This window comes from Pleurodeles waltl, chromosome 12 (genome assembly GCF_031143425.1).
Source record: "Pleurodeles waltl isolate 20211129_DDA chromosome 12, aPleWal1.hap1.20221129, whole genome shotgun sequence".
Lineage (NCBI taxonomy): Eukaryota > Metazoa > Chordata > Amphibia > Caudata > Salamandridae > Pleurodeles > Pleurodeles waltl.
Genome location: NC_090451.1, coordinates 284,306,015 through 284,330,268, shown reverse-complemented (window position 1 = coordinate 284,330,268; position 24,254 = coordinate 284,306,015). Strand labels below are relative to the sequence as shown.

General features: G+C 40.9%; 1 protein-coding gene across 1 annotated transcript in view; it reads left to right on the top strand.

The window, feature by feature from the left end:
* Nucleotides 1-16,094, top strand: part of LOC138268116 (galanin receptor type 1-like) — a 707,271-nt gene extending 691,177 nt beyond the window's left edge. The window contains exon 3 of the mRNA XM_069217507.1: nucleotides 9,397-16,094. Within this exon, the coding sequence (XP_069073608.1) occupies nucleotides 9,397-9,714 (318 nt within the window). The 3' untranslated portion in view covers nucleotides 9,715-16,094. The remainder of the gene's footprint in view (nucleotides 1-9,396) is intronic.
* Nucleotides 16,095-24,254: the final 8,160 nt, after the last annotated feature.

The window sequence follows — 24,254 nt, the reverse complement described above, 5'->3', positions numbered from 1 at the left end:
AAAGTGTGTCTCCTAAGGGTAGTGTTTAATTTGTGTCATGTGGTTGTAACTGATGGGCACAACACTCATTAATGGGAAGTGGGACTTATCCGATTTTGATCCACAGCATGAGAGAAAAAGTATAGAAGGAAAAGAAAGATAGGAAAACAAAGATGAAAGAAGAAAGTGAGGAGAAAAAAACTGCAAATGCCATATAAAGAAACAGCACCTGTAGTGTGGTGGAAGAAAAATACATGACGTGGAATCAGACTAAGCGGCCTTATTACTCTGCAACTACAACTTATGGCGGTGCTGACAGTAAGCGTCCAAGAAAAACTTTCAATCAATCAGTTATTTCTATAGCGCACCTTCTCACGCATGGGGTCTCAAGGTGCTGGTGAGGGGGCACTGATCAGTTGAAGAGCCAGGTCTTGAGGTCCTTCGCGAACGAATTCAGACAGACGGACGGAGAGTGGCTGCATGTTTCAGGTCTGTGAAGCAAGGTAGGAGAAGGATCTTCCTCCTGCTGTGTTCTTCCTGGTTCCAAGGGTGGTGGCGAGGGCCAGTTGAGCAGAGCAGAGGTGTCTGGAGGGTGCGTAGAAGGATAGGCGGTGGTTAAGGTAGGCTGCTCTGATGTTGTGCAGGACCTTGTAAGTGTATGTCAGGAGTTTGATGGTGATGCGCTTGTTGATGGGGAGCCAGTGCACATTCCTCAGGTGGGCAGGAATGTGGCTGTGGCATGGGTTGTCCAGGATGAGTCCAACCACTGCGTACTGTATTCTCTGGAGTCTTGTTTGAATTTTCTTCCAGATGCCAGCATAGAGTGCATTGTGGTAGTCATGTTTGCTGCTAATGAGTGCGTGAGTGATGAGTGCGTGGGTGATGTCCTTCTTGTTTCAATGGGGATCCACTTGAAAATCATACGGAGCAGGCAAAGTATGTGGAAGCACGACAATGAGACGCTGTTGACTTGGCGGCCCATGGACATCAAGGAGTCGAGGATGATGCCAAGGTTGTATGCGTGGTCGTGGGGGTAGGGGCAGGGGCAGTTCCAACAGCTATTGGTCACCAGGAGTCGTCCCAAGCAGTGGGAGTGGGACCCAGGATGAGGATCACTGTCCTGTCTGAGTTTAGCTTGAGGCAGCTGTCTTTTATCCAGTTGGTGACTGCTCTCATTCCATTGTGGAAGTTGCTCGTGGCTGTTGATGTTTCGTCTGTAAGGGATAGAATTAGTTGTGAATTGTCCGCGTAGGAGATGCTGTTGAGGCCATGGTGTCTGACGATCTTGGTGAGCAGGGCTATGTAGCTATTAAAGAGGGTGGGGCTCTTGGAAGAGCCCTGTGGACTCCGCAGATGGTTTTTGTAGGTTCCGAGATGAACAGTGGGGGTCTGACTCTCTGGGTTTTTCCAATGAGGAAGGAACGGATCCACCCCAAGGCCTTGCCGCGCATACCTGCATAGTGTAGTCTGGTGCATACGGTGCTGTGGGAGATGGTGTTGAAGGCGGCAGAGAAGTCACAATCAGATTGGTATGTAGTTTTCCATATCTGCATGTTTCCAGTAGTCCTGGAAGATGGCAGTCTCAATGGAGTAATTTTCACAGTGGACTCGTGTGACCCCGGCCTCACACGCTCTGGTGTGCTTATTTCTTGGCAGCCCAGTACGTTCTGATACCTGGGCATTTGGGTGTATCACTCTGCGGAGGATCTTCATGACAGAAATCTTCAGCGAGCAGTCACCTCTATTCCAGCCCAGATGTCCTTCTGACAGACGCTGCCACTAACGGTTATGGGACGAGTAGCCCTTCTGAAGATGGTGATCCTCCTGCAGCTGTTATATTACTTCTCCAACTTGCCACTGTACATTCTAGCCAGATTCTTCCAGGAATTGGAACCCAGGTTTAGAGAATTCATTTGGAACAAGGGATGCTGCAGAGTGGCACTAGCGAAATTGTATTTGCCGCCTGGTCAGGGCGGCCTTGCGGTGCCATACCTGGAGCAATACTATTTGGCCTCCCAGCTGCAATGGGTGGCTAAGTGGCTCTCTGGCATACATCTGTCGAACACAGCTACTGTCCTACCACCATGGACTTTACCCAGAGTGCCTCACCTGTTTCACCCAATCACACGTGTGGGGGTGGTGCATTGCTGCTTTCATAGGAGCCTGTATCTCATGCGAGCAGCGGTTCCTTACGCACCTGTGTTAGCTCCATTGGGCACACAGTGATATGCCCTGTGCACGTCTCTGATGGAGCTAGAGCCCTGGCACGCGGATGGAATATGCACCCAGGGAGATCTGCATTGAGATGGCACACTAATCCCCTTCGCTAGGTGGCGAAGGACACAGGTTTGTCGCCAGGGCAGTGAATTCTATACAATTCTTTACTGGCATTGCTAACCAGACACTGGGGACCTCTCCATCAAGCCATCAACACACTCAATGGTGCAGTATCTGCTAGTCATCTGATCGGGAAGGAGTTTGGTGCGATGGCTCACTAGCTCACTGCGCCTTCACACTGCCCCCACACACCGCCCTGCGAGCCAAATGGGAGGGTGAACTAGCTCGACCGTACACAGATAAAGAATGGGTAACAGTTCTGGATATCCCTAGTAACATACCACAGATAAAGAATGGATAACAGTTCTGGAGAGCCCTAGTAACATACCACACAACTCAAGGTTCCATTTGATTCCGTTCTACATATTACACAGGGCCTATCACACCCCTGACAAAATTAATAGGTATTTCCATGGCTTGTGCGTTGGTGGCTGCGGACCTGCTCCACATGTTGTGATCCTCTCCATCCCTGCACTCTTATTAGTGAGGTGTGTTGCTTCAGCTTTCTGCCTGCATGGCACACCCGCTACTGTATACCTGGGAGGTGTGTATATTGGGAATGTTTCCTAGAGCAAAAAAATCCAAAAGGCGACCTCGAGATTCCTAGACTTAGGCCTACTGATGGCCAAAAGTCTTATCACCAGACGATGGAAGTCCCCAGAGCCCCCCTCACTTGAGGTGTGGTTGCAGGTCTCTTGTGGGGTGGGCGAAAGCGGAGAGGGTGGCATTGCGAGAAAGATGACTTCATAAATACCCGCTAGCTTCGGGTTCGGACGCGATAATGTTTGATCTCAAATCACTGGCTCATGGGTCTGACGGAGATATTCTAGAATTGTGATTCGCACTGGGATGCTGGGGCTGTCTGGATGTGTACCTCATGCTCCACTGGTGGCACTACCGCCTGGCCTCCTACTCTGATATGGGCCAGACAAGCCTTGTCTGATCTGGGGCTTGAAACTGCGCAGCGGAGAACATGACACGATGGGCTTGGGGGTGATTTGGGGTGAGGGAGATTGCTTGGGATTTGTAAGGCGGGCTCCAGTTGTAGTTGTTTCTGTTGTCAATAAGGATTTGTACACAATGACTATACTGAATCTTTTCTCCTTTGCCATAATGACAAGAGTACACATATATTGAGGGACCAATTTGATTTGACTAACCCTCAGCATCACGGTACACCTTGTGGGTCAGAGATGTATAACAGCCTTGGAAGTCGGAATGTTGCTCTGTTTGAATAGTAACCTTACCTGGTAACTAGCTGAGATACGAAGCCCTGCAGTACTACATGTTTGGACTGCATTGAATGTATTCATGGCTGAGCCCCTGAAGTTTTCCCCTCATTGAAATAACTGTGTACTGATTGTAAACATCTTAACTTTTTTGAAAAAGTTTAAATACAAAGATTAGAGTAAAAAACAAAACAAAGTAAATACTTCTAAGAACTTATGCCAAATCCCAATTGAAATCTTTGTTATAATCATCATGTTTTTTTTCTAGGTATACCCTTCTCAAATTATATATACCAGTAGATTAAGTATACATTTTAAATATACATGCACATTTATTCATGTTTTTAGTCATAACAAGGTGATAATTAGGTCTGCTTGAATTGAATATATTCATGTTTTACTGCATGCATTAAATTCTCTTTTCATTTGATTGTTTTTAAATATTGAACACTTCTCAGTTATAGTTTCTAAACAAAAGACAAAGTATCACAGAATGTAAGTAAAAAGTTGCCAGGACCTTACTGCTAATTGTTTATTCTGAAAATGTTCAACAATGTTCAAATGCAATGTATAAACCCATAAAAGAGTGTGGAGCGATAGCGATGAACTTCATACCAGGAGTCTGAGCTTGAGGGTCATACAGAGCTGTAATCACCTTCCTTTGCTGAAGGTAATGGGAACTATGAGGGCCTGTCTGCCTTTAGATGAGAATAACAGGTGCAGTTTATTTGCATATCTTAGGTATAGGGGTGTGACCCATATCTGAAACTCGAGGTAGGCTGCTTTCGGTGCTATGTTTAGCTTAGTTAGCCTAGAGATAGAGAAAGGTGTGGTTGGGAATATCAATATAAAGAAGCTTTATGATAGCATCACAGTGTTGCAATATTATTTATTAATCACACTACTGGTCAGTATTTGTGTCACCATTTGGTTTGCTTTTATAAGAATTAATATTCATATTGAATATATTCCTGAATTCCTAGTGCTTTTTAACGTGCCTTTCTATCTTGAAAAAAGCTTTATTTCTAGGGATCTGAGTATTTTTGTTAAGTCTGGAGGTGCCATTCCCATAGCTATAGCAATTATAGCCCTAATGAGCTCATAGCTGGGCTACCAACTGGTATTAGTCATTCATAAAAAAAAGTAGTATTCAAACTATTTATTGTAGGCAGTTGGCTAAGGTTAAGGCGGTGGGCTGCCCATTTCCTGTCCCTGCTAATTTAAACCTTTCAGAGCCTATCTCAATCTGACTACTAAGCATCTGTTTACAGCTAATGAAAAGCTTTGACTGTTGATGCTTTTGCTAGGTTATTCATAATATTAAAATTATGTTATGTTATGTATATTTGTATAATAATGCGCTAACTACCCGTTAGGGCATCCAGGTGCTTTGCAGGAGGAATTTGAGAAGAGGCTCTCATATGATGTGGGATGTCACTCCGTGGTTTGGGGGAAGTGTAGGAGAAGGTGCTCCCTCCGGCTGTGGCTTTGTGGATGTGGGATACGTGTGCCAGTGAGAGTTTGGCTGAGTGGAGATATCTGGGAGGTAGGTGGAAATGTATGAGCTGGTGTTGTGTCGTGCTTTGTATTTGTGTGTGAGCAGTTTGAACTGGATGCGTTTGTGTAAGGGGACCCAGAGGAGTTCTGTGAGATGTGGGGTGATGTTAGTGCAGGGAGGTAGGATGAGCCTTGCTGCAGCATTTTGGGTGGCTTGGAGCCTGTTTAGGAGCTTCTATGTGATTCCTGTGTAGAGTACATTGTCATAGTCACGCAGTCTGGTAATCACAGCTGCTTAACCTACCCTAATCTACTCTACTAAGGTAAAACTGCCCTTCTATGTGCTCTCAAAAGCAACAGAAACCCGAAATCTAGCTGGTATAAAAATGAATGCAGGGAAGTGAACCATTCGCTGTGCTCCACCCCTAATAAATAGAGTACCTAGAGAACAGGTCCTCATAACCACATTTTGGACAGTGTACAAATTGACATTCAAGAAGAGGGAGGCAGCCATTAAGGAGGAAACCTGGGACAGTTTGGAGAGAGACTGCACAGACAATGAAGCTGATAGCTTTTTGAAAATAATTAACTTGAGCAAACATAGTTCCAACTATTCGGAGGGGATGGGAACTAATATAAATGCTGACAACTCACTGAAATGTTTTAAAATTATAAATTCATTTGTTCTGACAGTAAGGATGTTCAACAGGAAACATATCCGCCTTTTCCATTATGTATTAGGTTTGAGCAACAAGATGTTATTTCTGCCATCTCTGCTAGCCCCACACATAAGGTCTATCAACCAGATGAGGTTCCCAAGGATTTGTACGAGGAAAATATTTATCCCTGGGACCTATTAATCACATATAATCACAAATGGTTTGAATTTTGCAGCTATGTTTGGGATATCTACCTTATGGTAGACAACAGTTATCATACGTGTAAACAAAAAGGGAAACAGACAGGATCCTCTGTATTATATGCCTATATCATTGCTAGATTCAGTAGGCAAAGTAGAGAGCTGTAAAATCCTCCATAGGCTACAGGATTGGGCAGCAAATATGAATGCTAAACGAGTGGCCCAGTATGGGTTCAGTGAGGGGCTTGGCATACAAGAGCAATGTCTGATTGTATACTTGTTGATTAACAAATTTATGATCGCTGAGAGGGGGACAATTTATTTCTTAGTTATGGACCTCAGCAGTGCTTTTGATTTGAATAACCAATCCAAGCTGTAGTGCATCCACATTCAGATAGGCCTTCCGGATCCATTGGTTAATTTTTTGCAGGCACTGCATTGTGGGAGTACAGCATCTGTTAGATACAGGAGTGAGAGAGAATGCACCATACCCTTTGGCTTAACCTGTGGGTTTATTAATGCTGTGTCCTTGCCCTGAATCTCTTTCTTTTATATATTAATGATTTGTATACATTTCTAATCACAAATGGTAAAGATCTGCCAAAGATTGCATCTACCCTCTTTTAGCCCTTTTCTATGCAGATGATGCAGTCTTACTCTGATGCAGCATGGAAGACCTTAGAAGGTTAACAATTTGTTATTTTCATGGGCAACTTGGATCTCAAGACCAACATCTCAAAGACTCATCATATTGTCGCTTAGGCTCTCATTACCCAAATGAGACTACTGGATTTAGGCAGCAGAATCATTTGCACTTTGGGACAAGACCGCAAATGTGGCCATTGTTAAAATAATAAAATGAAGCTGAATAAAATATATCTAGGCTAAAGTGCACAACGGCAGGCCTAGTTCGCTAAAATAACGTATATGAGGCCATAACTAAAATGTCTACACAACAATATGATCTGTGGTCCACAAACCTGCACAACTAGTCCTATCTCCATCAACAGAAAGAATATATTGAACATTAATGATTTTCCTTATTTGGGAGTCACCTTGGATTCCAACAGCACATTGCTCTCTTGTATCTCAAAAAGATCCCTTCACTTTATCCACTCTATTGCGACCCTTTCTGATTTGTCATGGAACATTGAAAGTGCTCCATTTTATTAATCCTTGAAATGTATAAATGTAAACGTCTGTTGGCCTTGTCTTATAGAGCTGCCATATGGGATTATTGTGCAATTTCCAAGCTACAACAGGAGAAACGCTTCTGTAGAATCCTGCTAGGTCTACCTCTGTCGAGCTCCCACTGTTTTCTCCATGAGGAACTGAATCTCACTTGCATTGAGTACCAAATTAAATTGCCCCCCTTGCTGCTCTGGATTCCTTTTGGGGAAATCAGCATGCTAGTTTTAACTGAGAGTTCACTGCAGACTGTTTAGCAAGTGATCATGACTATAAGATTCCCTGGCTGCAGTATATCGAGATTATGACTAAATCTATTGGCCAATGAAATTGGCATTGATCCCTTCAGCTAATTGTCAACATGAAAGCCACATGGGTAAAAAAACGTATTTTTGATGGTCTCCAATTCTAATAGAAAGGGGAGGGAGAAAATTACCATGTGAGATTAGGCCATCATCCAAACCTGTGAGGGCATAGAACCCTATTTGACCCTGGTTAAAAAAGGTTATTTTTGACTAAATGTTGTCTGGGTATGATTAGGAACTAGCTTTGTTTCCCACTGGGTCAATTTGATTTGGTGTCAGGTTTCATCAGCCCTTGCGAATAAATCTCCCTTCAGATATGAATTTATTTTGCTTTCTTTTGTAAATACAATAAACCTATTAAAAAAAACAATATATTTTTCTTGTTACTACAGCAAATGGATTTTCTAAGTATAAAACTGCATTTTATTTCTTGCATCTAAACTTCTATAATTCAATGGTGTGTTATCAGGTAGAGTGCTTTTAAAAAAAAAGCTGTATGGAAACGCAAGTCAAATAATTTGTACATTAGTTTTTATTTCTATGTGTTACATTATAATAGACGTTCTTTCCATCAATTTTACTTAAATATTCTTCCTGTTTTTGTACGTGTTTTTAGGATTATTTAATAAGAATAAAATGCATTTTTTGATGATGATAATGAAAGAGGTTTTGGGTTCCTCTCACTATCCCTGAGATATCACAGGGATTTATTGTTTCTTAGAGTGCATCTCACTCAAGTAATCCTCAGTGGGTTGTGGGGTGTTTGCAGTCCATCGGGTTGTCTGTCTCAGGTTGGAATATTGATTTGGTCCTTGGTGCCAAAGGGTCTAGAGAACTAATTTCCAGGACAAAAATGAATCCAGAAAAATATCTGCTTCATGTTGCTTCAGTAATGTAATATGCAATGTAATGCAATGTAATAAAAGGACTACTTTATTTCCCAGCACCAAAACCTAATGGGGATGCAAATGGGACAATGTAACCACCCTCAAAATGCCTTGACCTTGTGGACAGCCCATCCAACTAATGATAATCTATGAAACACAAATGAAAGTCAATATCTGAAGGAGGCTGAAGCAAAGCGCACTCTTGTTCTGCACTCCTTAATGTAAAGTTTTAAACAATTGAAATCATAAGGATGTCAGTACAAATAAGCTGTTTCTAACCAGATTGAACATTTGCTACCTATATACTAACATCTTTGTAAGGAGAATCTAAGCGTGTTTGATCAGTAATATATATGCAGATGCACTGTGTAATATGCCATTACAATGTTTGAATGCAAGAAGCCACCATTAGTAAAAGAAACACAGCCTCATTTGGGTCATGGTGCCCCTCCCCTCCCTCAACAATGGTAATAAATGGCATTTTATTCTCAGCACATCTGCATGTGTGGTTTATGTCACAATGTCTTTTTGTGGAACATATATTTATGGATATTTAAACATAACTGCAGACCTAGAAGTAGAAAGAGGCCAATTGTGTCTGCAATGTGGTAAAACCAGTTTAAATTATGCACTGTAGTAATCAAGGGTTTTTATTTGTAAATTTGCTCTAGATAATTTCACTATCTTATTTTACTGGTGTGGCATACACTTCATTGCAGAAAAGGATTAACATCTATACACCAGCAAAACTCATCTGAGCTCTAGTAAACACATTTGTATGTTTCAACATAATGGCCCAGGAGTAAAATTCCCAAACTACAGTGCACAGAGTGAATGTTTTCATGGGAGTTAATTTCATGTTGCTAGTTGCAACGTCCATTGAAGGTTATTGTTTAAAAATATTTTCTGGACATTCAAGAAAAGTGCACAGCAGCAGTTGTGTTCAGCCACTGAAAAGTTGGAGTGGCAGACAATGAAAAATATCATGGTTTGCTTGCTGCTCACTGTTGCTCACTGAAGCACAATATCATCTTGTAACTCTGTACTGAAATCACGTTTATTTTGTCTAACAAGACAGTCACTAATTTATTGTGCTATTTGTGTTTTTTTTTCAGACGGCACAGACAGTATTGCTTGTTGTTGCTGTGTTCTTGATATCATGGATGCCACACCACATCATCTCCTTATGGGTTGTGTTCAGGGAGTTCCCACTGAATGATGCGTCGTTTGTCTTTCGCATCATCTCCCACTGCCTGGCTTATGGGAATTCCTGCATTAACCCGATCATCTATGCTTTTCTTTCGGAAAACTTTCGTAAGGCATGTCACCAAGTTTTCACCTGTAAATTCTTGTTACAGCCACCCCCTGAGGAGAAGGTGGTAAGAATTCGAATGGAGAACTTTTCAATGACACACTCAACAACTAATGTGTGAGGTCCTTGTCAAGAAGAAACAAAACCTATTTCAATAAGCAATGATCTGTTGTTCCCAACAGAAGATCGAATGAGGAATGTTCAACCAGGACTCTGGAGATGTGCACATCACGCAATGGCTCATTGATTAAGTTGGTGGAGCTCAATTTGTGGCTGTGATCATATAAACATTGGCCTGCAGCACACAATCTGATACATTTCACAGACTTCAGAAATAGTAGCATTGGTCTCCTGATTACTAGTGTGGGTACAAAGGAAGCCAGGATGTTTGCAGGAAATGACAGGTAACAAGTGGGATCTTCAAAGTTTCCTGTTAGTCCAATTATTCTTTTGGGTGACCAAGCTTTCAGTATCATTAATCAATGAAGTTAATGGTTACAATATCAAGAATGGCAAAATATATTCATTAGCCAAGTCATTATGGTTGGAAGTAAAAATGTGAAAACTCTAAAACGTATCAAACTCGTTATGTGGGAGCTGAAGAACACCAAGACATCAGCATATGACATGCATTAAAGCCTGTTAAATTTGTAATCTGTAAACTCCTCCTTGAGTGGCCCACTGAAGGAGTTATGGTACAGTTCAGCATGCAGGGCCTTTCATAGCCTTTGTGTGGATTAGGCAACATTTGTTTATTGGTCGATCAATATGCCAGAGAGAACTTTGAAGGACTGCAGTATAAATATCTCAATGGGATTCGGTTTGGGGATTGTGCACTGAGGACAACAAACCTCTTGAAAACACAGCACTAAATAATATGTGTGATTCTATGATGGACAGAAGGAGAGCTCTAGCAGAATTCAAGAGCTTTTTTAACTGTTATCTTTTTTAGATGCTGCTATTGTAATTGCTCTTACAAATGCTTACTCTGTAAATGTGTCATGTTTTTTCACGGTGCCTGGATTATGAGTGAGTATTTCAGTCTTGGGAACAATGCTTGATTGTCATCAGAGGCTTGTACAACAGAAGAGTGGAATGAAGAACACATAAGATCGAAGAACCTCAGATTAATGTTAAGCACGAGGTACTGTGGAACATAGCCTACAACACTGGTCTAGAAAAGACAGCACTTAATTCTGGTATTGCCAAGAATCCAGTATGCCATTATCTTTATTGTTAGTCTGCTTCACGTACAACTGTTTGGTGTTCTGAGAAAAAAAATGTATAGTTGTTAAATTCAGAAAATATTGTCTTCTGACCTGTGAACTTAATATGTTGTTGAAAATGTTAAATGTCACTGTTCATGTTTTGGGGCATTTTGATTTTGCAGATTGTTTGCCACTGACTGAAGGTGGAAAAGAACAAAGGGGAATAGTTTCAGCTTTAGGCCTTTTAAAATGTAAAAAAAGGATGCCCAACACTAGTTTAAAGACTTGGCGAGAAATTTGAATTCAAAAGGATTGTATTGAGTTACTAACAAACGTCTAACCTAATTAGCTTACATTGAACGAAACAGTAGATTTAAAAAAGAAGAAGCCATAGTTTAGGTATGACTTCTTTCAATAAGGTCAGAGCCCAGAAAAATAAACATCATTGACAACTTCCAAAATGCAGCAGGGTGTAAATAAAAGCCCAGAACGGTAACTTGATGTCTTAATCACATGACGTCAACTTGCAACCTAAGATTATGTAACATGAATTGGGTTTCTGACATCACTGCACCAGTGAGAACTATGTTATCTATCTTTACAAATTTGAGTAGTGGACTGTCCAATGGCAATTGTAAGGTGTATATTTGTTATAAGATTGTTAAGGGGGTGGGTTGGCAGGGTGTTTTATTGAAGTTAAAGGACGGGTACAAAATGAACCCCTAAACCTTTTGTTGATTGCTATTTGCCAGTGCTTTTGTATTTCTATGAGATTTCCGAACCTGGTAAATCTTCCAGGGCTCCTCAGCAAGTTTTTAAGGAAGGTTTCATCATTTTATTTGACACTGCTGACTTTAAGCTCAATGTTCACTGTTGTTGCTAAGGTCTTTCTGAAAGTTAGGGAATGTCTAACAGTCTTATGGTGTTTTCATCTTCAGCCAAACTTTAACTTTTGATGACTTGGTAGAATAGACGCAAAAAAGAAAAGTGTCTAACTTATGAACAACTTCTTACGGACATCGTTACCAACAAACCTCTAAAAGGACATGTTGTACTAATTTTCATTAAGGCAACATATGTGAAATACTATTAATGTCACTCTCTCATATCACTATAACATATTGTTGCAGGGTTAACATGCTCACTTCCGGTTGGATCACGCTATTCCTATTGGGGATTGCATAGGTGTAGCATATTTATGGAAAAAAAGATTTAATAAGTTAAAAGCACAATATGGTGCTACACATCCTTGGAACTTGGAGCACATAAACCCAGGGGCGGCTGTCACAAATCTCAAGAGGATTATATATATTTTTTAAAGCGTACCTGTGCTGCTGCCACCGCCAGCCGCTTTGCTCTTCTCCCATGGGTGTTAATGTCCCAGCAATCCTGAGGCACCAGCACAGGCTCCCCACGCAATCCTGGTGCTGATATCATGCTATACCTAACATGAGAGCAGCATCAGGATTGGTCTGAGCAGTTTGGTCTGTCGCACAGACGGTGCATTGGAGTCTGTGCAGTTTCTCCATCCCGGCTGTACACATGACCAAACTGACATGCACACTTAGTGCACTCACTCTATTCCTCCTTCCTCTTCCCATGGCCCAGCCCAGCCACTCCCTGCACATTCTGGCTGAGCTAGCAGCTGAAAAATAAAACAATAGTAAAATATAATTTTATTTTTCCGCTGCTGGCTCTTAGCCAGTAGATGACGCTCCTTTGTCATTGCAGAGGAGCTGCTTCAGCACAAATCATCAAAACAACCATGATCAATGTGCTGGAAGGCTCCATGTCATCTGGAACACAATGTTCCAGTTAGGACTCACAAACCAGTGCAATATGATAGTCTAAGTGCTTTAATTAAGATGAACTAAGACTACAACTTCCAAGATGCAGCAGGTTGTAAAAAAAAGCCCAGAACTGTAACATGGTGTCTTAATCACATGACGTCAACTTGCAACCTAAGATTACTTAATATGAATTGGGTTTTTATCTCCTCTTTTGCCTTCTAGATAGGAAAGGATTAAGAGCCTGATTAAGATGTTGGCGGTAACTGTCCCGCTGTCAAATTGTTGACTGAAAACCTGTTTGCCTCTGTGACAGTCCCCCACAGTATTTAGATGTTGGCTGTCGCATAGCTGAAACCCCGCATTCGAACAGCCATCTCCGCCAAGAAACACTGCCTGTGTCAATGGCGGGAGAGGAAAAAGTGGCTACTGGTGGGACCCCCGCCTCCCTCCTCACCGGACAGACCTGGATGTGCCTTACAGCCAAGCAAAAAGTTGCGGTCCAACCTCCGCTTCTGAGTTGGTGGTCTGTGGGAGGGAAAGGATGAAAACTCACTTCCCCCCCCCCATTCCACTTCTGTCTATGACTGAACACGACTGGACAACACCTGCCATCACTGCTGCCACCAACCCATGAAGAAAACATGACTCCCCCATCGCTGGACTCAAAGATAGGGATACTGCATTGCCAGGGTATGTTGGGTGGGCATTTACATGTCATAGTATTTTTTTAAATCACTATGGCATGCATATGTTGAGGAGATAATAGTGTCAAACATGGCAGGGACACACTGGCACAGCACCCGAGTCACACAAATACACATCTGTCATTGTGGTGTCATTCATTGCAATGCAATGACGGTACTCTCACACTTGACAACTGCTTGGGGTGTTCTAGAATCCTCGAGTCATGGCGCAGTGACATAATCCATTCACTCTACAAAGGAGGCTCAAGGTCAGATACAAGTAATTACAGCTTAATATCGCTTCTTGATAACAAGGCTAAATATTTTGCCAGTTTATTTCTAGAGGGCCTGCGGTCATGGGCTGATCTGAAGGGGCTGATTCCAAAGCACCAAACTGGGTTCACGGCTGGATCTGGAATGCTAACCAACTTACTGGCGTCATCAATTCTAATGGACAACGCAAAAACATTGTTCTCTGTGCTGCATTGCTGCTTTGTGGATTTCAAGGCAGCATTCGCCCGAGCCCCAAGGGTGATTTTGTGGGCCAAACTAGAAAATGAGGAATATCTTTCAAGCTATAGGAGACAATAATCCAGTTGCATACTGATACCTGTGTCCGCATCAAATTGGGAGATTGTGTCTATCTAAGGAAATCTTGTGGTGTGAAACAGGGATGCGTGTTAGGTCCACAGCTTTTTAACCTGTTTATTGCAGATCTTTCAAGGCTACTTGATGCCACCAACTGTGACCCCCAAAGATTGGCAGCTCACGGATCAGCAACCTGATGTATGCTGGTGGCCTAGCAATGTTCAGCCATACAAGGGTTGGTCTTCAGCAGCTGCTTAATCAGCTATTTACCTATACAGCCTCAAACAACTTGGAGGTGAATTTGTAGAAAACAAAGCTTGTCACCTTTGGCAGGAAAAAGCATCTGGGAAGTATCTGGCACTATAACATCAATAAAATCACCTCAGAATAGTCATACAAGTACTTAGGAGTGCACATTGATGCCAGGGGCTGTTTCATAAAGCAGCGAAAAGAAGTTGAAGGTAAAGCCCTGACCTTGCAGGTAACCCTTTCGAAATTATAGAAATCCCTTTTCGGGCCAAGCCTTTTTCCTCTGTTGGAAGTAATGAGAGCCAATATCACTCCCTCACTGACCTACGGTCAGGAAATCCAGAAGGGCAGGGATAGCTGCATGCTGAACAATTTAGTCACCAAGATAAACAAAAGGGTTTTCCGGCTGCCAAAACCTTAATCTCCTGCCCAGATTAGACTGGAATTCGGCCTTCCTGATCAGTTGGTAGCCGGTGCTGGAGTTTATCTTAAGCTGTGCCACAAGCTACGGAGGGCAAAAGCAGACAGCTTGGAGTCATTACTATGGACCAAAATCAGCTCCAGCAGGGCAAGGTGATCACAGTAGAGGTTCCTTGAAGACTGCCAGCTGTTAATGAATGGGAAGAATCTTTGGTCTAGTAATCCGAACCACTTAATTGTTCAAAACAGGCACTAAAAAAGTGTTCAGTCATGGTCATTTCACTCAGATAGAGCTCTATTCACTAAGCATAAGCACGTCTAAGTGGTCCTTTATACATATCAGTCAGCCTCTCCAGCCAGCTATCTTGTGTGTACTTACAATATTCACCTGAATGAAAATTTCACGGCCCTCAGGATAGGAGTTTGGGCTTTTTTGAAACACCTACCTAGCTGATGACAGCCCATGGCTGGATCAACTTGCAGGGGCTGTGGCTGCCGGGAAAAATCCCTTTAACATGTGGTGTGCCTTTGTCCAGCATTATTGAAGGAATGTAGATCCAGGCTGCGGGGAGAGTGGAATAAGCTGGGTGCCCGCACATGGCGACAAGCTATAATTGCGTCCTTAAGCCCCGACAATACGATGCTGAATGTCCTGTTGACTAAATTCATCATAACTGTGTTAAACAGATTTAATTGCCTAGGGCCCATACAATACTTTGTTTGTGATTCTTGAGGCCAAGTGGCTGCTTTTACTGTACAACTTAGCTGTGTTTTCTTTTAGCCCTCTTTCGCTCAATTGTATGACTAGGAGCACTGCGAGCAGTGGTTGACTGTCTGTGTGGGTCTCTTTTGCTCCTGGTCCATGATTGTTTTATGACAATGTAATAACAACTGTCTCTTGCGCAATATGTGGGTCAGATTCATTTTATATTGCCAATATTTTGCTTTTTCTTTCACCACTGCTGTTGTTGCACTAAGCACGGTGGCACTTTATGGAATAATGCCACCCTTCTTAGTAATTTTTCTGGGCAGTATCTTCTATACCTCTGCACTAACAGTTGGCTTGTAACATTAGGTTTAGGCACACTCCATACTGTTAACAACATTAAGTTTTTTATCTCTGCTACTACTGCACTGCATGTCAGCACTCTTGGTAACTTTGCTGCTATTACTTGCAAGCAACCCTTATGGTTATTATTTTTATATCTTCTACTGCTGTTCGCACTGTCCGCCATGAGTGATTAGTTTTTAGCTGTAATAATGGTTTTAAACCCTGGCATATGCTCATGGACTGAGGGCCTGATTACAACCTTGGCAGAGGGGATTACTCCATCCCAAATGTAACAGATATCCCACCCGCCGTATTACAAGTTCCATTACATCCTAAGGAACTTGTAACACCGCAGATTGAAAATCCGTCACATATGGGACAGAGTTATCCCCTTCGCCAAGGTCATAAACAGGCCCTGAGTGTCTTAGATGTTATTGTAAGAGTCAGATATTTGGATTTTTGATTGTAATGGATTTTAATATCTGCACAATAAACATATACATCGTCACTTGAAAATGGTGTCCATGTGTGCGCATTGCAAGGGGACCTGCTGGTATTTTTGTGATATATGTTGTCTATGTGTATCAGATCATGTATGTGTGTGTAGGTGTAGGGTGTAGGGAGCTGGCGTGTGTGATGTGGTTGTGTCTGTATGTGTGTCACTTGCATGTGAGATCGATGTTGTTGTGTATGTTGTGTTGTCATGTGACATATTCAGGTGAGTGTTGTTGTGTGGCAGATGTTGTCATGATGTATGTAGTTGTGCCTCGTGTGAGGTTGTTTGTGTAGCTGAGTGTGTAGTTGTGTGGTTGTGTTGTGTTTCGGTGCAGTGTCAATGGTGTATGTGTGTGGTGTAATGGATGTATGTTAATGAATGTTGTCAGCATGTATGGGTTATGTTGTTTTGAACATGTAATGGATGATGGTGTGTAGGTGGTGTGTTGTGTAGTTTGTAGGGCGACATATATGTCGAAGGTAGAGTTTGTGTGTCTGTCACTTACCTCTGTTCCATAGCCCTTGCACTGTACAAAGTCCATTAGCTCCCCCTGCTGTCTCCCTCTACCAGCAATCTATTGCCAGTCCACAGCTTGCAGAGCTGTAACATCTAAATAAGGCGGGCGGAACACCGTTGACTTGACGGTCTTCTCAGGTCCGACACTGCTTGGCGGTAACACCGCCAAGATCCAAATCAAAAGTCCACAATGATTTGATTCTTAAGGTACTCTTCCTGAGCTTTACAAGTAAAAATACAATCTCAAATTGTGCTGTCATTCACATCTGTCTAAGGCAAGCCAGCTATCATGTTATGCTCTCAAAGAGGGTCAAAGGTTCAGGGAGTAGAATGGTTTGCGTGTGTCTCAGTCATTTGTTAAAGTTAAAATTGAAGTTCAAACAGGTTACATTTTGCAATGCACATTGTTTGCACAGATGTCCAATGGCATTGAAGACATGGGGTAATGAGCAATGTAATTTTGAATTCCTACTTTCATGTCTTATGTATGACATTATTTTGTGGGATGTTAGAGATTTCTTAGGTACACCTATGCATTTACTGGCACGTACATTTTCAATTTAAATATAATTTTGCAAACTCATTGTGAAAGCACTGAGCACACAATAAACCTACTTCTGCATACTCAACATATAGTCACATATGAAATCAAATGTGGTTGCAGGATGCCATAACTTGAGAAAAAGAGTAGGAGGTTGAATATGGCTTGAAAAGAATATGAAAGAAAAGGAGAGTTGTTAAATGAAACATCAACAGTAGGAAATTGGGCTGCTGGTTGAGGGGGTGAAACCCTACTCAAGCAGAAACCACAGTCCTTGAAAGGGTGAAGTAACAAACAAACCCGGAAATTAACCTGTGATCAAACCTCTGGTAGCTTGATACAGAGCAGTTAGGCTTAACTTAGAGGCAATGTGTAAAGTATTTATGCAGCACTTCAAACAGAAAATAAGTGGAAACACAACCCAAGAAAATAAATCCCAAACCAATTTAGAAACTGTGATACATAATTTAAGAACATGTTTTCAGTTGAATCATCTGCTTGACCATCAGTATTGACCAGTATTCCAGCGGGGAATATGAATTGCAGATAGGTCAGGTTGGCAAACTATCAGTATAGGAGGAGATACATAAGATGCAATGAAAGAATGCAGTGCTTTTGAAGATGACATCTTATAACAAAGAAGAGTGTAAGAGAGGAAAAGTAAAAAGAAGTGATGGTAATTTCAAACCCTCTGCCAGTCCTCGACTTGTTTACCTCCAGACATCAGAATACCCCCATCTTTTACTATTCCATGAAGGCTCGAAATTCATTCATTTTAGGCAGGGATATCTCGACTTATGGTGTTAGTGTTTCTCTGTCTAGACTAGTCCCTTGTACTTCTGCATGTTTTAACATTTTGAGTTTGAACTGATCAACTCTTGTTTCTGAATATATTTTATTCAATTTACTTGTATATTTTTCCTTATATTTTTATTTGCAAGCTGCCTGTACAGTGGCCTACTGCCTCCATGCTATGTCATGATATATAGGAGCCTACTCCAAGCTGCATTTTGCAGTATATTTTGTAGTACTGTGAAACATACCTTAAAATGCCTTTCACAAACCTATATGTGGACCTTACACATCCACCTCTCCAATCTTTTTCTATGCAAAGATCTCCCTCCAAGGGGCGAAGTCTATACATTTCAGAAGTAGGGCCAAATGTACGGCCATTTCATTTTGTGAGTCTCTTAATGATGATTCATTGCGATTTTTAACTGGAGACTCGCAAAATGAAATGCATAAATGTGCCCCAGATACATTTAGTGAGTCTAAATAGGGTCCCAAATGACCTACCTCATTAATATTCATGAAGTTGGTCGCAATTTGCAACCCCATTGGGAATGGCCATACTCACAGGGATGGTGGCCTGCTGAGGACAGCAGACCACCATGTCTGTGACTGCTTTTTAAATAAAGCAGTTGTTTTTAAAGTGCAGCCCGTTTTCCTTACAGGAAAATGGGATGCATTTGAAACAAAGAAAACAAAAGTTTTCTTTTCATTTTTTCAGAGTACGCAGTGGTCAGTGGGACCACTGCCTGCTCTGAAAAAATATTTTTGCTTCCATTCACAAGGGGTATTAACTGTGATTGTTTTGTGAACGCATTCACGGTCACAAAAAATTATACACACCACTGCAACTTGCAATGAGGAAGGGATGCTCTTGGGACGCCCCTTCCTAATTGAGAGTCACAATCCCTATTATGTGAGTCATTAACTGCATACCGACTTGCACAACAGGGATGGTACATCGTACCTGGCCATTTTGCAGTCACAAATGGCGATTTTCTCCTTTTGGGACCATAAAAAGGCGACATATGTTGGGCCCTAAATGTGGCAGGTGCAGAGAGGAGTGGATTGAAAATTGAGAATATTTACTACTAAATGAGAGGGCTAACCAGGAGGAGTACGGAGGGGTTAAGGGAGGGCTTTATCGAGGTACCTATGCAAATTCACACAAAAGTCCATTGCTGTTCACTAACTGCCTTCTAAAGTTAGAGCCAAAAAGGGGCCCACAACAGTAGTAAATTACCCCAGCATAGAGCTGAAGTAGTCCAGCACCACACATGGCCAGCCACTGACACACATAATGCAACACAGCACACCTTTAACTGATGTCTGGCTCCACAATGTTTCACAGTACAAGGGGAAGAGAGTAGATCCCAATGCATGGGCAATGTTTGCCAAGTTTGTATTGTTTTCATCATGTGATGTCCATATCCCCATTCTTTTCAAGCCATATTTCTAAATACCATAGACAGAGCTATCTACCAATGCTTGTAGAAGTAAATGTACAGCTAAAGTAATCTTGTAAGTTACTTGTACTAACTTAACAGAGCTGTTTTGAGTTTTACATGTTCTCACCCATGTAAGGGGTATGGGAAGTGTGAAATAGAAGATTGCACCTAGAGGTAAGATTTCGTGAATTCTGTAAATATATTCATCCGCCCTTCACCTTTGCCTCTCAGCTCCAACCTGCTATCCTCGAAGGTTAAAACTATCACAACATTTGAAGGTGGTTGAAAGGAAAGAGAAAGAGGTGGAAGATGGAAGATGGAAAGATACAGGCCAGACTAGGACAAGGGACGAACCATTTGGAAAGATGGCAAAAATAATAAAAGAAGTGCACAAAAGTATATTTATAACAAGGGAATTTATGATAGCTGTTCTTACTAGTTGGTGTAAATCACTGCCTAAACTTGCTGAAATACTTTTCGGAAGAGATTTACACCAAGGCTTAAACGTACCTGTGCAAAAATGTTCACCTGTAGATTTACCTTTGTGCATTGGGCTATATATGATCTTCATTTAAGGCACAAGTGTGATTACATGTCAAACCTAAAAAAATATTTAGGTAAGGGTCCAAGAACCAAATGTTAAAACTCCCTTATACAATGCCAAGGATCCAAGCTGAAGCAAAAGTATTTTCTACTAGGTGGCCAAGAACAGATATCCAAAACTCCAGCGTTCATCAGTAACTTGGCGAAATGGTCAGAAAACAAATTACAGTCAGTATGGTTTCCCACACAAAATGTAAGTATCTATTTCTGTTTCACATTTTATTGCCCCATTTTTTTTATTCTTATTTTAAAAAATATCCACACTATACATTTTGTAGTTCACTGAATACGTCCAAAAGAAAACACGTATGAATGGGACATAAATGTAAAGAAATACATTACAACGTATACTAACACTGACTGACATTTAATAGGAATGCTTCACAAACACCTACACTTAGACACTACTAGACTTTCTACGAGAGTACAACTATGCCATAAAAAATTAGACACACAGCAAGAACGTTTGTAAATGCTTTTATGTTTTTTTCCGACATTTTTTACATCTTACATTTGTAAATACACACACCAATAATATGTTTTTTATGTGTCTAACCTTTAAGTTAGATGCTTGTAACAAAAACGTTTTTACTCTGAAAATGTCTTTATTTAAACTAGATTGATTATGAAAAATAGAATTAATTTTCCAATTAAATTGGATGCAAGGAGTACACTAAAAACTTCAGAAGATGTAATTAATATAAGAACATTGAAATGTTGACAGTTATATTGAAGACAACACACTAGTGCAGGGGGCAATAAAGAATGGGACAGAATTTTGTATGTTTTTATTTCTGTTTCTCCCTTTTTCATTTAGAATATTTTACCCTCAGTGGGTGGAATGTTTTAAAAGCAGGCTGAGCCGGCACCTCAGGCCTCTAATTCAGTTTGAGGGCCTTGAACAAACATAACAGCTCGTGGCAGCCAGTTTTAATGCTTTAGTATGTCTTTATTCAACAAAGATGAAATTTACCTATAGGGGTTACGTTGCCATATATTTTGTAGAATGTTTTTAGCCATGTAAACACAGTTTAGGAACTATAAAGAAACAAAAGAAATTACCCCATATGATCCACAATAATAAATGCACTGCTACAGTTGTTCTTTCCAATTGAAATGGAACAGAGACCTTTGAATGGTGAACAAAGGGTAAACAAATCTATGGGCTATATGTAATTGTGAAATTCTGCCTTGTTGCCCACATATAAAACAAACTATTGTTATTGTACAATTAGAATACATTTGGAGGTGGGATGACAGCTGCTTAATTGCTTATTATCATCTTAGGATTTTTAAAGAAAGGTCTAATAGAGGTATGGCCTGGCCACACCATGATAACTGGCAATCTGTGAAGCTCCATGCAACCAGAATTTCCAATAAGTTTTTATGTGGGTGGAGGCATAGGTGCAGACTTACACTCCACAAGAGCAGCTGCAGTGCACCATTCAGCTAAATTCAAACTCCCACTCTGTCTGATCTTGATGGTGGAACATTTTTTCACCCTCGAGGGCCAAGGTGGGTAGATGTTGATGTTCACATAATAGCACTGCTGGTGCTACCGCCCTATACCTTTAAATGAGGAAGCCACTGTCATGCTCCACTGTGACAGACATTTAAGTTCACTACATGAGAAGCTGATGGTAAATGGGGGTCATACATGAAAGAAAAGTTTAGATCTTTCCCCCTTCGATATAGACTACCAAGCAAATCTTGAAAAAATAGTATCCTAGTGCATTATAAAACCCATGCATGGTGGCATTGCCCAAGCAATAGTTCAAAATCTAACAGACAAACTCGATGGACGAATTTCATTACCTGTTGTGGGCTCCAAGACTTTATGTATCTTGTATACATCCTGGAATATGGCTGATGAAGAAATTGCTGGTAATATACATTGTCTGATTCTGGCTTCTTGATCTTTTTGTAACGTATCTTCTGTCCCACAGCATGTTGAGTTGATAGTGTACACTCTGTATGAAGCATTCTGGATGTGTTATCCTACTTGCACTTTGGACCATATGAACATGTAAATGGATGATCTTAATGATCTACTGACCGAAGGCATTTTATGGTTACCAGATCTTCCTTTTTCTTGGATGAGTATCTTTGAGTACTCCTTCCTAAATGAGGTCATTGTGAGATGTAAGTATTTCGCTACCTGTGTGGGCTGTGTTGTGGGGAAATGTAAGATAAAAAAGACAGGACTCCTCTTGGCAAGGTAAACCATAGCTTTTTACTGTCAGGGAAGGGAGAGTAGTTATCCCCACACAGGTACACAGCTGGTCTCAATTTGCTGCTTCACAGGCAGCCACGTAAATAGCAATACCAACAATACAAAAACCTTAATCAGCACATTTTAGCAATTACATTATTTTTGCACAGTCACATTACTGGAGTCCCTTAACCTTTAACCTATTTCTTACACATTCTTTATTGACATTCAAACAATGTTTACCAAACTAACTTATTACTTTTGAACGCGTGTAGATTTGCGGGTGAGCCTTATCACTCTGCTCCCAAGATCCGGGTCTGGTGGCTTAGTGGACTAATGCGTCCACTGTAGGGGCCTGTGTTTGACATCATGGTCACAGGTTCAAATCCCGGCAGATTCACTCAGCCTTTCATCCAAAATTCTGAGGTCGATAAAATGAGTACCATTGAGTTGGGTAACAATAAACATCTGTTATTCAGCGCCAAGATGCCTGCGGGTGAACGTGTGCTTTACAAATACACATGTTATGTAAGATGTCTTATCAGTTTTTGCCCAAACTAGGATTCTTCAATCCCCTGCTCCCATTCTTCAATCATACTTGTGATTTACTGAGACAACTGAATATGTGCCTCTGAGCTTTAAGGCTATAAATTCCTTCAGGCTCACAAACACAGGTTTTCCTTTAACTATGTCCTTGCTGGTCATGCATTCTGTTTTCAAGTGAACTCTTCACCTCTCTAGCATCAACATAAAGTTTAGGCCTACACTGCTCTTTCACCACATATGATTTTATATCTTTTTCTACCAGTGTCTGATTTAGCGCAATTCTTTTAATTTCCTCTCCAACAGTTGCTGACCATAATTACCAAGACTACATTCTTGTTTAGCACCTATAATTTTGTACCTGTAAATCTATGCTTGTTGCCACTCCATGTTGTCCCTCTAAGGCTGTGACATTAGGTACGGAACAGCACATGTCTAGACCCATGGTTTCCAGACAGCTTCTTGTAGGAGGATAAAGAGGTCCCCACTTAATTCATTCTTTAGACATTCTTTCCATTTGTTTTGTAGATTTCCCTCAATATTGCCTGATAAGTCATGTTCATATTTGACATGCAATGCCTCTTTACCATTCATTTTTACTGCTTTTTTTGAGAAAATAATGCTTTCAGCCCTCTTGAATAAAGTTTGAATGCTTTACGCACTCCGCTAGTTAGCTAGTAGCTGTTGACATATTCTTTCTCTTTGTACCAACTTTGCACAATACTCTTTACATCTTTTAGGTATTTACAATAATGCTCCATTACCCTATGTTTACATTCTTCTTCTTTCTTACTACTTACATGAATTCTAAAATATAGATTGTTGACACACAGAGACTTCTGGAACAACATTTCTCCTCCATTTGACTAACTTACAGTTAGTGGGTTGTATAATTTAGTCAGGATGGAACTCTGAATTAGTGATAACAATTGTCCTGTCAGGGTCCATTAAGGCGTCTGGTCTGGACTAGATACAATAAAAAGAAATGGAACTGACTGACATTTAATAGGAATGCTTCACAAACACCTACACTTAGACACTACTAGACTTTCTACGAGAGTACAACTATGCCATAAAAAATTAGACACACAGCAAGAACGTTTGTAAATGCTTTTATGTTTTTTTCTGACATTTTTTACATCTTACATTTGTAAATACACACACCAATAATATGTTTTTTATGTGTCTAACCTTTAAGTTAGATGCTTGTAACAAAAACGTTTTTACTCTGAAAATGTCTTTATTTAAACTAGATTGATTATGAAAAATAGAATTAATTTTCCAATTAAATTGGATGCAAGGAGTACACTAAAAACTCCAGAAGATGTAATTAATATAAGAACATTGAAATGTTGACAGTTATATTGAAGACAACACACTAGTGCAGGGGGCAATAAAGAATGGGACAGAATTTTGTATGTTTTTATTTCTGTTTCTCCCTTTTTCATTTAGAATATTTTACCCTCAGTGGGTGGAATGTTTTAAAAGCAGGCTGAGCCGGCACCTCAGGCCTCTAATTCAGTT